Genomic DNA, 16,585 nt, shown 5'->3' on the forward strand with positions numbered 1-16,585 from the left:
ACCTGAGCTTCATATAAAAATAAATCTCATTGAAATATACATCAAATCAAGTAAACAATATTCTGGGTGCAGGAACACGAAATTGCTGCAATGCATTTATATGCAAGAGCTGCAATGCATTTATATGAGCACTATGCATTATTACAGTGTGGCAATACAGGAGTCAGAGGCACTTGATCAGACATGGGATGGTCAAATGGTGTAATATTGACAGCCTTATATTGTAAAGTCAATATTTTTTAACATGTGTAGATTGTTTTTTTCTCATTGTTACAACATTGAAATGAAATAGTGTGTTATGATAGGGTTGATTGTATTGATATGACTATCAACCTAATTCAATTAAATTCTGACCTCCTCACTTCATATCATTAGCAACAATTACATTATGGTACATTCAGTTTCAAATGGAAACAGGGATGCCTTGTTCAATGTTCTCCCCAAAACGAGTGGAATTTCTGACCAATACAAGTGCATATCTGCTGCAAGCAGGTTCCAATCTAGCATGTTTATCATTAGGCTAAAATTAGCCATTTCCTACTTACAATTTGATTAATAGCCTGGAAGAGTTAAACTTCAAATTTGTAAGTGCTGAGAGTAAGGAGGTATTTTTTCTTTCTAGTATTTGGGGAGAACACATGAAGAAAAGAGCCCTTGGACACACATCGACACATTTCACAACACAAACACATGCATATTCACTGATATGGCATTAGCTTATACAGTAGGGAAAGAATGTGCAAGCCACAGCATGTTCCCAGATAGGCGTGTGGCTATAAGTAGAACTCGCGAGTCAGTGTAAGCATATAAAAACCTCCAGAGAGACAAAAGAAACACTGCATTGTAAAGTATGTAACAGGCAAAAGCATATGCACTGATATGGCAGATACCCTCAGTAATCAGAATACAGTAGCAGTGAAGTCATCGTCACCTCTGCTTCTCTGAGTTGATCTCCTTTGGTTCTACCAATGGAAAACTCATTCTCTGGTTCCTACTAAGAGACTGGTCCAATACACACTTGTCCTGGACTCAACCCTGACCATCATTTAAACCCAATTCAAAAGCTATTTTCAACATGTTATTCTCCCTAGGTAATCCTAAAACATCGACATCATTAGTGCAAGCAAATATATTACAATCATAAGCCATCAATTAGATGGAGAAGAGTGGACACAGACGTATCCTAAAGCTTCAGACCTGCAACAGCGGCTTTAGAGCGTTAGCAACTGTAATCTACAGTTTATACCTGGGTTATTACTGGTGCTTTGGCAGGAGAAGAGAGGAGAGACAGAGGGAGAATTCTCCTCAAGGAGTGGGTCCTGGAACTGGTTCTGTTGTTGGAAGTTGAAGTTGGTGTTGAGGTATAAGTATTGGGACTGAGGACGGGGGCTGGAAATAGGGTTGGAGAAGGGGTTTCAGTTAGATGAGGATTGAGGACTAAGGTTGGGGCAGTGATACAGGGCTGGGACTGGGGTTGGGGCTGTGATACAGGGCTGGGACTGGGGTTGGGGCTGTGATACAGGGCTGGGACTGGGGTTGGGGTTGGGACTGGGGGTAGGACTGGGACAGGGGATAGAACTGGGGTTGGGGCTGGGGCTGAGGGTAGGACTGAAACAGGAGGTAGGACTTTGGTTGGGGCTAGGGCTGGGGCTGGGGCTAGGGCTGAAACAGGAGGTTGGACTGGTTGGGGCTAGGGCTGAAACAGGAGGTAGGACTTTGGTTGGGGCTAGGGCTGGGGCTGGGGTTGGGGCTGGGACAGGGGTTAGGACTGGGATTGGGGCTGGGGCAGGGGCTGGGACAGGAGGTAGGACTGGGACAAGACATGGTCTACACCCAGAGGTAGGGGAAGATAGAGCTGAGCAGAGCCACTAGGAGCAGGAAGGCAGAAGACACCACTGCAGAAGACAGACAAACATACACAGTGTCAGTGAACCTGTCTGCACATCATTGCTGGAACAATATTATATACTCTATTTTAGTCTGAAAGTGTATGAGTGTTTGTATGTGTGTGTGCACCTTACCTGTGCTACAGGAGTTGCACTGCATGTTGGTGAGGGAGTGCATGTACTCCTGACCCAGCCACTCCTGGTAGGTCTTCTTCTCAGCCACTCCGATCATGCTGACTGTGGAGTCTTTGAAGACCAGGTCTGACCCCATGTACTTGGCAGAGTCAAACATCTTGAAACTTGAACCAGTGTCATCTTTGAAGTAGGCCTGAAGGGAAACACAAAGGAATAATCTACTGTATAAAACACATTCTGACTAGCTTAGAGGTGTCAATATTCACAAAATAAAACATACATTAACATGAATACCAATGTAACAATATTGCAGTATACCACTGCTTTGAGATACTGAAATTATCACTCAATCAACTGTATAGCACTGTAAATGTACACTCATATAATTCAACGACTATTCTATGAATTTAGTTAGACACCAGTACATTGTGTAGGTGTACATCCTATAGGTGTTAATACTGAGTAGTACAGTCTTACCTGAGCTTTGTCCAGTAGGCCGTAGACAGCGTGAATGTTGGTGTCGGGTCGTACCATTACGGCGTGGGAGGGGACACGGGCTAGGTTGCAGTGGGCGTACTGGTCCACATTCACCCTGGAGCCATGAGGGCAGAGCAGCTGGAAATCACTAGACCGCAGGTCTAACGCCCACGACTCCTCTGAGTTACCTGTAACACAGAGAGAGAGTTGCCTAGGTTAGCTTCACCCAAATACAGAACAGTTACCTGTAAAACTGGAGGGAGAAAGAAGATACAGTACATGGAGTTACCTGGCTAGCACACAAACACATACACACATGCGCGCACACACACACACACACACACACACACACACACATAGAGAAACCTTTACCTAAGTTACCTTCACCCAAGATACAGTACAGACAAGATAATGAGACTGAATAAAAGTAACCTCAGACACCGAGACAAGATAGGAAGAAAGAGATAGAGAGGAAAAAAAGAAAGAAAGACGTACTCTAAGGTACAAGGTTATCCAGAGTCTCATCTTAGCAAACGCTAATGACTGGAAAACATTTACCATCATCTATAGCCCAGGGTTTATTGCTGGGCTAATGGGTTTATCGTGAAGGACAGTGCATGCACATGCACACCACGCATGCACGGTTTGTCTTACCGTCAGTGTTATCAATGACGGTTGAGTGCTTGACGAAGGCCACCTCTCCTACTCCGCTAGCAAGACATCTGTTAGACAGGGACAAATACAGTATGAGAGTCTATGACAATGTCTCCCTCTACTTTTGATTGCTTTCCTTTTGTTCCCTTAAACCTATACAGAGCTCAGCAAACTGTCCTCCATGCTGGCACCCATCCTAAAAAATTATTACTAAAAAGAAATTAAAATGTGAAAAAAATAAATAATAGTATCAAATGGACCTCTTTGTTCATGTGGCCTAGTGTAAGAGGGGGGGGGGGTTCTGGGAGTTGTAGTCTCCTGTACCTGAAGGCTCCGTTGTATCCGTCGTACAGGTCCTTGCCCTTGTCACACTTGTACTGTCCACTGCTGTCCCCTACACACAGCCCACACAGGTTAGCAGGGAAACCAGGCTGGTTGGCGCCAGGGACACAGCTACTCTGGAAGAACTCTCCAGCCGCTGAGGATGATGAGGGGAGAGCGGAGGAGTCAACCACAGGGATGATCAACACACACACCAAGACACACACACTAAGGAAACACACACACGCGCACATGCGCACACACACACACACACACACACACAAACATACACAGGTGTATAGTGTATTACCCTGTGGTATCTTGCACTGCTGAGGTCTGATCAGGCCCCTCTCTATGAGGGTTCCCATGGGAATGTTCCAGCCAGCAGTGCGTCCGTAGCCTGTGTGACATGACTTCTTTCCTCTCAGGTCCTCCATTGTCTGGATGTCACTGTTGGACTTCTTCACCACCGCCACTGCGTAGTAGATACTGCCATCACTGTCCCCTGAGAGAGAGGGGGGGGGGGGGGGAGAGAGAGAGAGAGAGAGTGAGTGAGTGAGTGAGTGAGTGAGTGAGTGAGTGAGTGAGTGCGAGTGTACGGGCATGAGTATACAAACATGACCCAGGTGAGAGGGTCAGTGGAAGGTTAATTTGTATGTGTCAGGGTCAAACCTGAGTGCCTGTGACCAGGTCTCTCTTGCAAAAGGCCTAGATGGGACTTCCTGGAATAAATGTTGAATTAAATAAAAGCATACCTGTGTAGCTCTCTCCAGCTGCAGGCACCAACCCATAGTCCTTCCCTGCTGTGTAGATGTAGCCTCCATCCAGGGTGATGGCGTCAGCCTCTTTAGTCTACATACAGGAGAGTGCATTACATTTTTTTCTCTCAATGAGACTAACCTGGATAAATAAAGGTCACAAAAGGTTGTGTTCCATAACTAACCTGTCTCAATAAAGGTTACACAGAGTTGTTAGTCACCTCACCTGGATCATCTTCATGCATTTTTCTGGTGAGGATCCGAACACACACTGGATCCTGGGAGTCAGTGATTTACTATTGAAGGCTGCAGCCATGTCTGCACACTTCTGCTGTTCACCGCTGGACAACACACACCAACGCAGGGACTGGGGGATCTCTACACACCCACACACCCACACACACACACACACACACACACATTGCAGTCAGCAGGGTTATACAGAGAGATATTATACAGTTAAATAGGTAGAGAGATGGAGGAAGTGAGAGAGTGAGAGTCAGAAGGAATTAGAGAAAGGAGAGAGAGATGTAGAGACCAGATCTCACCATCTGGAGTACAGTCCATGGCTATGAGAGCGCTGTGATACACTGGTCCCATCCACATCTTGGGGTCCTCAAACTCTGCCCTCAGGAAGTCTGTTGACGAATCACTGAACAGCAGGTTGGAGCTCGGCGGGTTCGATTGAAAAATAGAGAAGCCTGATTTCCTCTAGTGGAAAATGAACACAAGAGCAGGGCTCAGAATAGTGTAGCACACCTCAGAGAGACAATATCAAGTTAGTGTTCTACCCACAATAGACCAATACAACACATAGCCGTAATGTCTCATTTTTACTAGTCAGTAAAAAGTACTGTAATCTGTAGTACTATTATCTACTATCTCTTACTGTACTGTCTATATTTTCTGTGTTTTCCCTGTTTTAGAAAATGTATTCTTTCAATTCTAATGAAAAAGAAATATGTACAGTAATTTTATTCCTCCATAAATTGTATGACACACCACAAGTATTTTCCCTGTCTTTTAGACTATGAATGTATGCTTGTGTGCAATGATGCTGAAATAAACTATAAAACAACATAACAACTACTATACCCACCAGTCCTTCATTGAGCATGTTGTAGACTGTAGCACCGTCGATGTTTGGGTGGACCACGATGCCACGCGCAGGCACTCTGACTAGATGGCATCTGAGGTGGTCTGACACCGGTGCCCGTGTCCCGTCTCTGCACAGAAGCTCATAGTCTGCAGACAGCAGCCCCGTGGTCCAGGCAGGGTCCCCGTTACCTACGACAGAGAAGGAGAGACTAGGGGTTATACTGTTATATAACAGCAGGGTCCCCCTTCCCTACAACACAGCGGTGTACGATAATGTTGCCCCTTGGCACTGATCTTGGGTCAGTTGTTTATGGGGGCAGTTTTTCCCTCTAGTGTCTTAGGTTAGGATCTGGGGAGGTTATGCTGATTCTAGATCAGAAAGGATTATCAGATTATCATCCTACCGTCAGTGTTATCCTTAGCAGTGGTATGCTTCACGAAAGCCACCTCTCCTGCATCTTCAACCAAACACCTGTATTAAAGAAAGAGAGAGAGAGCAAGAGAGAGAGAAACAGAAAATGTTGAGTTCACTGGATTGCGCCAATGAGGACAATAAAAACAAAACAAAGATTTTTTTTAAATTATTATTTTTATTTTATTATTATTATTATTATTATTAATAATAATAATAATAACAAAATTGTTCTATTTGTTCTTGTTGTTGTACAGCCGCATTGGGTTAAAGAAATGCCCTTTATAAATCCGATCCATTATTATTATTATTATTATTATTATTATTATTATTATTATTATTATATAATAATAACCTTGGCACTGAGCAGATATGTGAGGGTTGTATTAGTGTGTTACCTGAAGGCACCGTTGTAAGCATAGTATTTCTCCTTGTCACTATAGTCACACACATTCTGTCCTGCTCCGTTCCCCACACACAGTGCACAGAGGGAGGGGGGGTCCGCCTGGGCCCCAGGAATACAGCTGGAGTTGAAGTAATCTGCCACTCCTGGGGAAAAACAGACGTTATTTTAATAATACACAAGCATTTCCTACAACAAGAGTGACCGAAAATATCTCACACATCTAGGTTTGATCCTCAATTCATACGTTTCCTTTGTGTAAACACACAGACACAGACATATGCAAACATGAACACACAGACACAGACAGACAGACAGACAGACAGACAGACACACACACACACACACACACACACACACACACACACACACACACACACACACACACACACATCAATGCTTTGAGCAGGAGTCAGGAGTCAGTGTGTTGTGTGAATACTGTACATACAGTATAAAATGTCCTACCCTGTGGGATGTTGCATCCCATAACGGACATCTTGCCATTGTCTATCAGGTACCCCAGGGGCATGTTCCAGCCCGCCGTGCGACCCTTGCCCGTGTGGCATGTCTTCCTGCCCTTCAGCGTGTTGATATTGATGCCAGCATTTGACTTCTTCACCACAGCAACTGCGTAGTAGGAGGTGCCATCTCCTGTGGGGGTCAGATGTCACATGTCAGGGGTCAGTGCAGTCAGTGTGGCTGGGTAACGTTAGACAGGTTAGAACAGACACATGTGGTGATACTTCCAGAACTACAGTATGGTAGCATTTGTGGTTAAAGTGCTCTGCTGTCCTTCCTGGCTTGGCCGTATAGTTACATCACTGGTGACCTATGATCAGCTAATTTTCCCCTTTATGTTGCTGTCCACATACAACACAGTCAGGGGCATGACTTTGTCCTTTAAGTTAATCAATGACAATGAGCAATCTCCAATCGCCTACCTTGAGATAACCGCACACAGATAAATTATTAGTATCCTTGAAATGTTAAATAAGAACAATCGTATACCATGTGATATGTTGCTTCATTGGTGATAGTCAACATTAATATTCTTGATTAATATCTATAAATCTAACCATTATTACTAAGCTTCCCTCTCTCCAGGTTCAAGGGTAAGATTTGCACAACAGTTCCATAAATACAGAGTAAAGATGTTAGCCAGATAAACCAGAGTTGTTTGTGTGTGTGTGTGTGTGTGTGTGTGTGTGTGTGTGTGTGTGTGTGGAGAGAGAGATCCCCCAGTCCCTGTGTTGAGTGGACATTACCATCTGAATTAGTCTCTCCTGCTGCCATTTTGAAGGAATTTTCGAGTCCAAGCTTGTAAATTTCCCTAGAACGCATTGAAATGGCATCTGCTTCATTTTTCTGAAAAATAATGGAATGTGTTATGGTCATGTTTAGTCTTTTTATGACTCTTCTTCTGGTAGACCACATTGCAAAAAATGGGGTCACCTCACAAAGGTGATATCCCTTTTATCCAGCACAAAGATATTTTTATTTGAACATTAAAATATCACATCACATACACTCACCGAACACTTTATTAGGAACAGTAATACTGAGTAGGGCCTCCCTTTGCTCTCAAAACAGCCATTGATTCCACAAAATGTTGGAAACATTCCTTTGAGATTCTGGTCCATGATGACATGATTGCATCACGCAATTCCTGCAGATTTTTCAGGTGCACTTTCAAGCTGTGAATCTCCCATTCTACCACATCCCAAAGGTGTTCTATTGGATTCAGATCCGGTGACTGGGAAGGCCACTGAAGAACTGAACTCATTGTCATGTTCATGAAACCAGTTTGAGATCACTTTTGCTTTGTGACATGGTGCATGCTGGAAGTAGCCATTAGAAGATGGGTAAATTGTGGCCATGAAGGGATGCACATGGTCAGCAAGAATACTCAAATAGGCTGTGGCACTCAAGCATGATTGCTTGGTATTAACGGCCCAAAGTGTGCCAAGAAAACATTCCCCACACCATTACACCACCTCCACCATAAGAAGGTGTACAGGTGTTCCTAATAAAGTTCTCAGTGAGTGTATCACAAACTAACTCACCGTGATTTTCTGTGCGCATCCCTCCACAGTTGCGCTGCTGACGCACTTGATCGTGGGGCGAATGGAGACAGCGGTGAAGGCCTGCGCCATGCTGTTACATTTCATCAATTCTTCGTGTGAAATGGTGCACCATCTTATATTGCTCTGGCCAGAAACTGAATGGAGAAATACATGTGTACATTATTGACTTGTTATTGTGGGTCTAATGGTTGCTCATTACGAAATTGGAGCGCATGGAAATGTAGTGGACCAAAATATGTACCCAAAGTGTAGCCTACCCAAAAGGAAATTCAATTCCGTATGAAATGATCAATTGAGCTGAACTGTCTTACACTGACAATGACTATTCAGAGAAAATATAAGAGACCTATTCATTTTTAATGTATTTATTTAGATTTTTTAGAAAATTGTGTTGGCCTAATTAGCCTAAATGTCCAGTTGGTGTGCTTTGTTATATTCTATGAAAGCAATCAAACACTGCTTGGACTATGTCCTTATCTTCTTTAAACAGAATAAAAAACTCACCTGTTTGTAGCATTAGTAGCGAACTGAACACAATCCACATGGCCATGATGTAACGCTGGTGAGAAAATGCCAAATGCTCCGCGACCTCCTTATTTATAATTGCCTGACCTCTGATGATAGCTCCAAAGTCCAAATTCCAAGTCGGGTTTTCCGCATAACGGCAAGCGTTTTTTTTGTTTTTAAATTACTTTTTCTTTACAACACAGATGCATGATAGTCACGAAACTTCTACCGTTCCTTTTTATTGCGTCTTCGACGTACTTCTCTCAAACCCAGTGACTCCACAGTCCTTACCTGAGATGACACGTCTCTAATGCCCACACCTGGCGCAGTGCCAAGCCCGGGACACAGGAGGCATTGACGGGCAAGACCCCACCTCCGCCGGTGCTTTTCCATCGTCCAACAACTCAAGGACGTGCAGGGAGGGTTGCTTATAAAATAACTATTTTCGCCGAGATAATGAAATTGGAAATAATAATGTATTAAAAAGCACATGACTTGGTCTGCATTTTCTCCAGTTGCAATTAGGACTCGCAATCCATGACCATCAATAGGTTAAACTTATCGATATACTGTAAGATCATGATATGATCTTGTCCTGTGGTGATTTGTTGAAATGTATGTGGCAAGAACTCTATAACCGCAAAACATTATTTTTCAATCAGCTTATCAGTATTTGCTTATCAGTATTCCGTTCTCTGTCATAAACCCATTAAGGGGCACTGTTCCCGGACATTTCAGCAAGGTCTCAGAAACGGATATACTGTAGCCTAACTACATTAGCAAAGGCCACACTTAAGTCAAGTTTTTTCTTTTTACAAGGGTGGTAAATGGTAAGGGTAAGGTTATGAGGCAAGGTACACTGTGAGTGCTGTCAAAGTAAAATGTAGCACTTGAGAGAAGAAGTGAACTATTGTGATCCAAGCTGTTATATTGTAGCCTGGCATCAGGGTGTGCAGGCCATTGGTATTCATAAACACATTTTGGTTTGCTATTGGGGTCATACATGTTGGATGATATCATTTTGCTCATGAATAGGCTATACCAGGTGTGCATTTCATATGGTAAAGAAGCAACATCACACATGGTGTTTGTGAAGTGTTTCTCAAAGTGGGGTCCAACTGAGGCCCCATGAAGGAAGGAGTACAAAACATTATTCAATATGTCACTTTTGTAACATGTCACTCCATTCGTTACTCCTTAGTGTGAACATTGTGACCTGACATGAAATCCTCAGAATCAGCATAACTAGAGACCCACGTCATGACTTTCAGGATGCTGATCCATCATAAAAGAATCTCATGCTACTAATTGCGGTACCATATCACTGTCCTTACCTGGTATATGTCTGTCCCAGTTCTCTTGGGAGATAGCTCTACTTTATAACACCATGAAAACTTTTTATAACAGGATAGATAGATAGTGTGTGTGTGTGTGTGTGTGTGTGTAAAGTTCTTGCTGTTCACCCCAGGCCCAGCCAGGCACAGTGAAAGTGAAAAACCTCTGCACTTCTAGACACATCAGATACTCTCTATTCCATAACTAAAATATTTCTTAATCCATAAAACAGAAGTGATTGCAGAATGTAGTGGTTATATGAAAATACAAATACGAAAATACAGATTTCAAAATGGATTTCATGAGTATCATAAGAAATGTGTTGTATGCAGCCCTGAGTCAAAAGACAAATGCTGTACATTCAAATATTTATTCTGCACTTTATGTAGTTTCCCTAATACAATGGGACTAATGGAATAGTCTCATGAGTGTAAACTGTAAACCATCCCTGACACCTCAGTCACCTTCAAGACAGGAATGTAGTAGTATGATAAACAGGTGGACAAATAGGTGGTTAAACTGATCAGTGGGGTAAACCCTAATACAAAAAACATCACCTTGTAAAGTACTGTACAAAGGTATTTGACTTAACCCATGAAGTCATTCTTCAACATGAGAAGGGGAGGAGAGGGTCACTCTGATTGAAGACTCGCACAGCTCTGCCATGTATGAGAAAAGGTTTGTTTTATTGGCAGTTCTCCTCTGTAGGACAAATGGAATGAAACAGAAAGCAAAGAGGGAGGTTTTTACAGACTCTAGTCCAAAGATGAGATAGAAAGCAGAGGGGAGGTGGGTAAGAAGAAGAGGAAGAGAAAGAATCAGAAGAAGAAGAAGAAGAAGGAGAAGCAGTCTTATAGAAAACAATCATCTCTGTGGTAGAAGACATGGAAGTGAGGGGGCGAGTCCAGCATGGCGCCCCCCAGTGGAGAATTAAAGGCGTTGCTCTTCGGAGCACATTGTTGTTAGACCTTTCCCTTCAGATACGAGCGACAGGTGCATCAACAAGTGGTCTGTCTGTCTGTCTGTCTGTCTGTCTGGACGAAACCCATATGAAGGCTTGAAGATATGACATTTTCACAATCCTTGGTGAGCACACACAGACTCATATTTTTTCATTCCTTTCTTTGTTTTTATATAATAAAGACTATTGCTTTTTAAAAACCATGCACATCACATGAAAAAGAAAACTCACAGGGACTTTGGACATGGAGGTGGGGAGAGGAGAACTAGCTGCCACGGTTAGTTACATTTCCACTGCTTCTTCCTTATTCACTAGACCCAGCCTGAACCAGACACCACACTCCAAGCTTATGGTCCCAATCTAATGTAGCGGAGGTGGTTCAGTGACCATGCTCACTTAATGAGTTACCTTGCCTGAGACCTGAAGACATGCTTTAGCTCCACAAGCTAAAGCCAAGGCTTTAGCTTAGCAGGTTTGTTCATGTCTTCCATATGGGAGACCTGGCTTCAAACCCAGGTCCGTCACACTAACCCCACCACCAGGGTCCAGAGGTGGGGTAACTTCGTGCCCTGTCCCAACCCCATCCTCAGTCCATGTAGCAGGGCCTGTACCAGGACAGGACTGTGGCTCTCTCCTGGTTTACATAGTGCATAAGAAACTAACATAAACATAGGGGGAGGAGGTGGTGAAAGTAAAGGAAAATATAATCATATTTATATATATATATTCATATTTATATATTTATGTTTCACAATGCAAAGAAAATAATTCCCCATAGCTGTATAGTTTTAAGTGAAGCTCAATATAGACTTTTATTATAACAAAATAGGCAGTAGACTGAGGGTTAAATATATGTTAAAATCTCAGTGTACAATAGATTCTTTCTTTCTGTTTTTGCATTAGTGTTTCACCACCTACTAATACATGGACACCAGGACTTTAAAAACAGCCACTCACTGTATATTCTTCGTTTGGAAGTAAAAATCAATGTTGTGATGTAGTGATGTTGTTTGGGGGAAACCCCAAAGCGTATTGACATGAATAAATCCATGATGGGTGACTGAATGAAGGCTGATGGTGTTAGAGATTGCCTTTGTGCTGGAGTGATGAACACTCAACACTCCCCGTACCTCCGTGTACTTAACCAACAGTAACACAGCTCTGTCTAGCCTGCAACCAGACTGAGTTTATCCTCAGTTCCCTCTGTCTCTCACCTCTGTCTCTCGACCTGCCTTCTTTGAAACCAGTTATGCCATATGTTTATTAAGATAAACTGATATTCAGGGAAGTGAAACAAACAAAAACAAAAATTCAGTCTGGTTTCGGGCGACAGTGTGGCTGTGTCAGGTGAGCAGACGTCATTACAAATGCGAGCATGAACATACAACATGAGAACAGAAAAAGCATGGCTATGATGTCGTTCAGATACAAGTCTAAAAAGGAGAACTAAAGACCAACGAAACATTGGGAGAATGTGACGAAAAAAATTATATTGTCCGAAAAAACATGCTCTTTAAAGCTATAACGTGCAAAAGTTTAGCCGTCATGTCATTCTCTTTACGAACCGATACATGAATGCATTTACTTTCATTAATATGAAAAAAAAACAACAACAACAACAACAAAGAAATAAACAACATAATTATAATCATATATATGCATCTAAATTGTTTTCCTTAAACATTAAGGAAGTGTACCATAGAAATCTCCCTAGTAAGACGCTGGTCAGGCAGAGCCCTTCCCCCTTAGCAGGAAAAGAAAACGATTCTTCGCAGGAAAAGTAATCGATCCAGAGACAAGGTCCACACGCCAGTTTATGAGAGAGAGAGAGCCCAGGAGAACACCAGAAAAGAGTGTGTGTGTGTGTGTGAGAACGAGACAGCATTGACCACCAGTGTGTGTGTGTGTGTCTGTGTGTATGTGTGCGTGCGTGCGTGTGTGTGTGTGAGAGAGAGAGAGAGAGGGGGGGGGGGAGAACAGACACCAGTCTTTGGTGATCAGCTCTCTCGACACAAGTGTGTTACTACACAAGTGTATGTGACAGAGAGGAGAAGCGTAGTGTGTGTGTGTGTTGTTCGAAGCTCAGGGCGACAGGGCCAGCCATCACAGCAGGCCAGGTTGGTCATAGAAAAACGAGTGAAATCAGAGAAGAAGAGAATAAAAAGAAAAAGGGTAGCTCTTCTGTCTTTTCACAACTTCTCCTTGGCAGGCACCCAGATGAAGGGACCCGAGTGCTCCTCGATGAGCTGTTTAACCAGGCTGTAGATCTCCTCTAGAGAATCCCCCTGGACGATAGCTGTGGAGGAGAGAGGGAGAGAAAGAGAATAGGGAGGAGGGCAGCAGTCAGATAGAGCACTAATTCACAACATCAATCAAACAACCTCAAGCATGTGATTACTTTACTTTACTTTACTATAGACAGTGTTTACAGGGTTAAACAATATTGATGTTTTCTGCTAAGCAGGTTAGATTGAATGTTGAAGGTACGTGTCCTGGGAGCTCACCGGTGAAGTGTTCAGTGAATTCAAGCTCCAGCTTCATGGCTCTGTCAAACGTCTTCCTTCCCTGCTCCTCTGACAGCCTCTTATTCATCTCCCTAGAGAGAGAGAGAGAGAAAAAAATACAGAAATTATAATGAGAGAAAAAGGACTAAGAAACTGAATCAATTATGACTGAATAAAACCTCTAGGTTTTTCGAAACTCTAAATTCTAATCTCCCCCCAGAGCAGCACTCTTCTGCCTCATAAAAAAACAAAAAAGTAAAATGAAAACAATGTAAACTTGAGCTTACAGAATGTTCTCTATGGTTTTGGGTTTGACAAAGACAGCGATGGGGTATAGCACGGCCATCTGCAGACGCTTGATGGCGTTGCCCGAAACATCCAGGATGCAATGTTTCCCCTACAAAGAGAAAGAGAGCGAGAAAACAGAGGGGGCGGGGGAGACAGAGAGAGAGAGAGAGAGAGAGGTTTTTCAAATCAGAACATAACATACCACACCATACGCCATATCTACCATATCATATCCCTCCATACCTTCCTTCTCATCCCTCTCCCCCTCTCACCTTCTCAGCCACCTCTCGCACAGACTGGACACTGGTCCCGTATAGATGGTTGTTATACTGTCCAGCTTCGATGAACTTGTGCTCCTGAATGTCCTTCTCCATCTGTTCTCTGGACACCATGAAATGGTAGTCCCTAGAGTCCACCTCGTAGTCCCTCTTCGGCCTGGTTGTGTCTGGAAAAGTATTGGCATATTGAAATTAAAATTAACTCGTTAAAACCTCTTTTACAAGAAAGACCTGGCCAAAAATAGCAGCACCCATTCAGTTACAAGGACATGGATCAACATTTAATTGAAGATTCAACAAAATGTCCTACTCACGTGGGACACAGGAACCAAATTTGTCAGGAAACTCTGAGATGAGGTCATCGTTGATCCGGTCTTTCATTGGCCCAAGGATGATGACAGGTCGCGCGTAGTTCACTGGACAGAAACAAGAGGAGAGATGTTAAAACTAATACCCCTGGTGACCAGCAGAGGGTCTGTTGTACAGCCACACTCCTCACATTCTCCCAGTCCTCTTACAGCCTACACTCAAATAATAATCATCTCCCTGTCTGTCCCCGCTTCCCACTCCATCTCAGGCTCCAAAACATTCCAACACTCTACTGCTACTGACTGGAATACACTTCAACAGGACTTACAACTCAACCAATTAATCTCCCTCCCCAATTTCATCAGATATGCAAATGACCTGGTTATCACCCCTGTGGCTGGTTTTAGAGCCTAATTATTTTTAATAGCCACCAGTTATGTCCCTTGTGTTTTAATGATGTTGCCCCCTATCCATGTGTCTGCTGTAAATATGTATGTCTTGTTTATGAATTTTTAAGTACTGTTCATTCTGTCTGTAAACTTAACTTGTCTGTTTTGCTGCACATTTCTGTGACCCTCCTTGGTCAGGTCATTAATTTAAAAGAGAATGTGTTCTCAATGACATACCTGATTAAATGAAGGTTAAATAATAAATAATTACCAGCTGTGTCAGACTAGAGTCTTCCTTATACTCATGTTAACATGAGTATGACAGTTCTGGGTCAAGGCTGTACTTCTTAGGGGCTCTGGTTGAATAATTTTAATGCATCCTTCATTCCCTCTCTCCCTTTGTCCTTCATGTAATCACTGATCTGACATGACAGGATTGTGGAGAACTACTGTAATGTACATGCAATGATGCCTCGTTTTCACCAGTTATATTGACTCAGTGATTACCTCAAAGAAGGGAGTAAGAAAGAAAGGAAGGAAGGATGCATTTTAGAAGTGTTGGAACCTGGCCCCTATCTATTCCAAAGGTACAGTATGGCAGAGTGATGATGTATGCACTTCCTTACCTTCCTGCTGTGTGACTGGCTCGTAGGACAGGACGTACTCCTCCTGGCCACCTGATTGGTTGGAGAGACCAAGCGCCCATATTTAGACACAGTGAGGCTGCAGTGGTCACTGTGATAGAGCAATGGTTATGGCTAGGACCAGCTGCCAGCATGCTGTGTGTGTGTGTGTGTGTGTGTGGTGTGTGTGTGTGTGTGTGTGTGTGTGTGTGTGTGTGTGCGCCCGAGTGTGTGCGTGAGTGTGAGTGTAGTTCTTGTCGCTCCATTTGCATTGCAACATATCATAGATAAGCTAACAGGACGAGAGGCAGACAGGTTATGAGCTGACTAGCTTTTCATGAAAGAATCTGCACATGAAAACAACAAAGCCGTGAAAGGAAGCACACAGCCTCACAGACAACAGGGGCACGTCCTCTGTACTCATGCATAAACACACCAGTAAAGCTCCACTATGTAGTTATATGAATCCAGAGGAAGCCAAAACACATGCATCATAATGCAGTAATTCTAGAACTTTCATATATGATATAAACTGAGCCTTGCGCCTGAGAGAATAATATATATATATATATATATATATATAGGCGAGAAGTAATTATTTTCCTTAGATAGAGTATGTGTAGCCCTTGATTGAAGCAAGTACTGAAACAGCCTTTGACTGAGGAAAAATGTCCTTGGGGGCCACAGTAATCTGAGAGGCAGCTACAGGACTAACATGTTTCTGATTCTAAGAGCACACTCAGCACAAACACAGAGTCTAATGAACACTAGTGGAGAATGATGGAGGGATGAGAAACTAGGAGATGAAAAGTAGAGGAGATAGAGGAGGCAGTGGGCGACGGAGGGTTAGAGAGAGAGAGAGAGAGAGAGAGAGAGAGAGACACCAGACTTACGGTAACTACTTTCACTATCGCTGGCATTAGAGGTTACATGCTCTGAAATGATAACAAAGGGAATGTCAAAACCACAGAAACACAGACAGACACGCACGCACGCACGCACACACACACACACGCACACACACACGCACACACACACACACACACACACACACACACACACACACACACACACACACACACACACACACACACCACACCACACCACACCACATCACACACACAGCTCCCACTGATCCACATCTAGGGAGGGAAAATAAAGGT

The 16,585-nt window shown here is 43.2% G+C and overlaps 2 protein-coding genes across 6 annotated transcripts in view; both read right to left on the minus strand.

Annotated features, from left to right (window-relative positions):
* Positions 1 to 1,827: 1,827 nt before the first annotated feature.
* meltf (melanotransferrin) lies at positions 1,828 to 9,128 on the minus strand (the record flags this gene model as incomplete). The annotated part of the gene is made up of 16 exons (XM_083671580.1): positions 1,828 to 1,895; positions 2,022 to 2,214; positions 2,499 to 2,686; positions 3,153 to 3,220; positions 3,477 to 3,630; positions 3,784 to 3,978; positions 4,229 to 4,325; positions 4,458 to 4,609; positions 4,780 to 4,942; positions 5,331 to 5,518; positions 5,734 to 5,801; positions 6,140 to 6,290; positions 6,610 to 6,795; positions 7,410 to 7,509; positions 8,208 to 8,366; positions 9,027 to 9,128. The coding sequence occupies 16 exons, from the start codon at positions 9,126 to 9,128 to the stop codon at positions 1,828 to 1,830; spliced, it is 2,232 nt and encodes a 743-aa protein (XP_083527706.1).
* Positions 9,129 to 10,737: 1,609 nt separating this feature from the next.
* dlg1a (discs large MAGUK scaffold protein 1a) overlaps positions 10,738 to 16,585 on the minus strand; it is a 92,008-nt gene continuing 86,160 nt past the window's right edge. For 4 of the 5 annotated variants that reach the window (XM_083670975.1, XM_083670976.1, XM_083670974.1 and 1 more), the window contains 7 exons: positions 16,316 to 16,357; positions 15,426 to 15,476; positions 14,416 to 14,517; positions 14,096 to 14,268; positions 13,823 to 13,932; positions 13,536 to 13,627; positions 10,738 to 13,327 (listed from right to left, as the gene is read on the minus strand). In XM_083670975.1, the coding sequence (XP_083527101.1) occupies positions 13,221 to 13,327; positions 13,536 to 13,627; positions 13,823 to 13,932; positions 14,096 to 14,268; positions 14,416 to 14,517; positions 15,426 to 15,476; positions 16,316 to 16,357 (677 nt within the window). In that variant the 3' untranslated portion in view covers positions 10,738 to 13,220. The remainder of the gene's footprint in view (positions 13,328 to 13,535; positions 13,628 to 13,822; positions 13,933 to 14,095; positions 14,269 to 14,415; positions 14,518 to 15,425; positions 15,477 to 16,315; positions 16,358 to 16,585) is intronic. The other variant, XM_083670977.1, reaches the window with a different exon arrangement.

This window comes from Argentina silus, assembly GCF_951799395.1.
Source record: "Argentina silus genome assembly, chromosome: 6".
Lineage (NCBI taxonomy): Eukaryota > Metazoa > Chordata > Actinopteri > Argentiniformes > Argentinidae > Argentina > Argentina silus.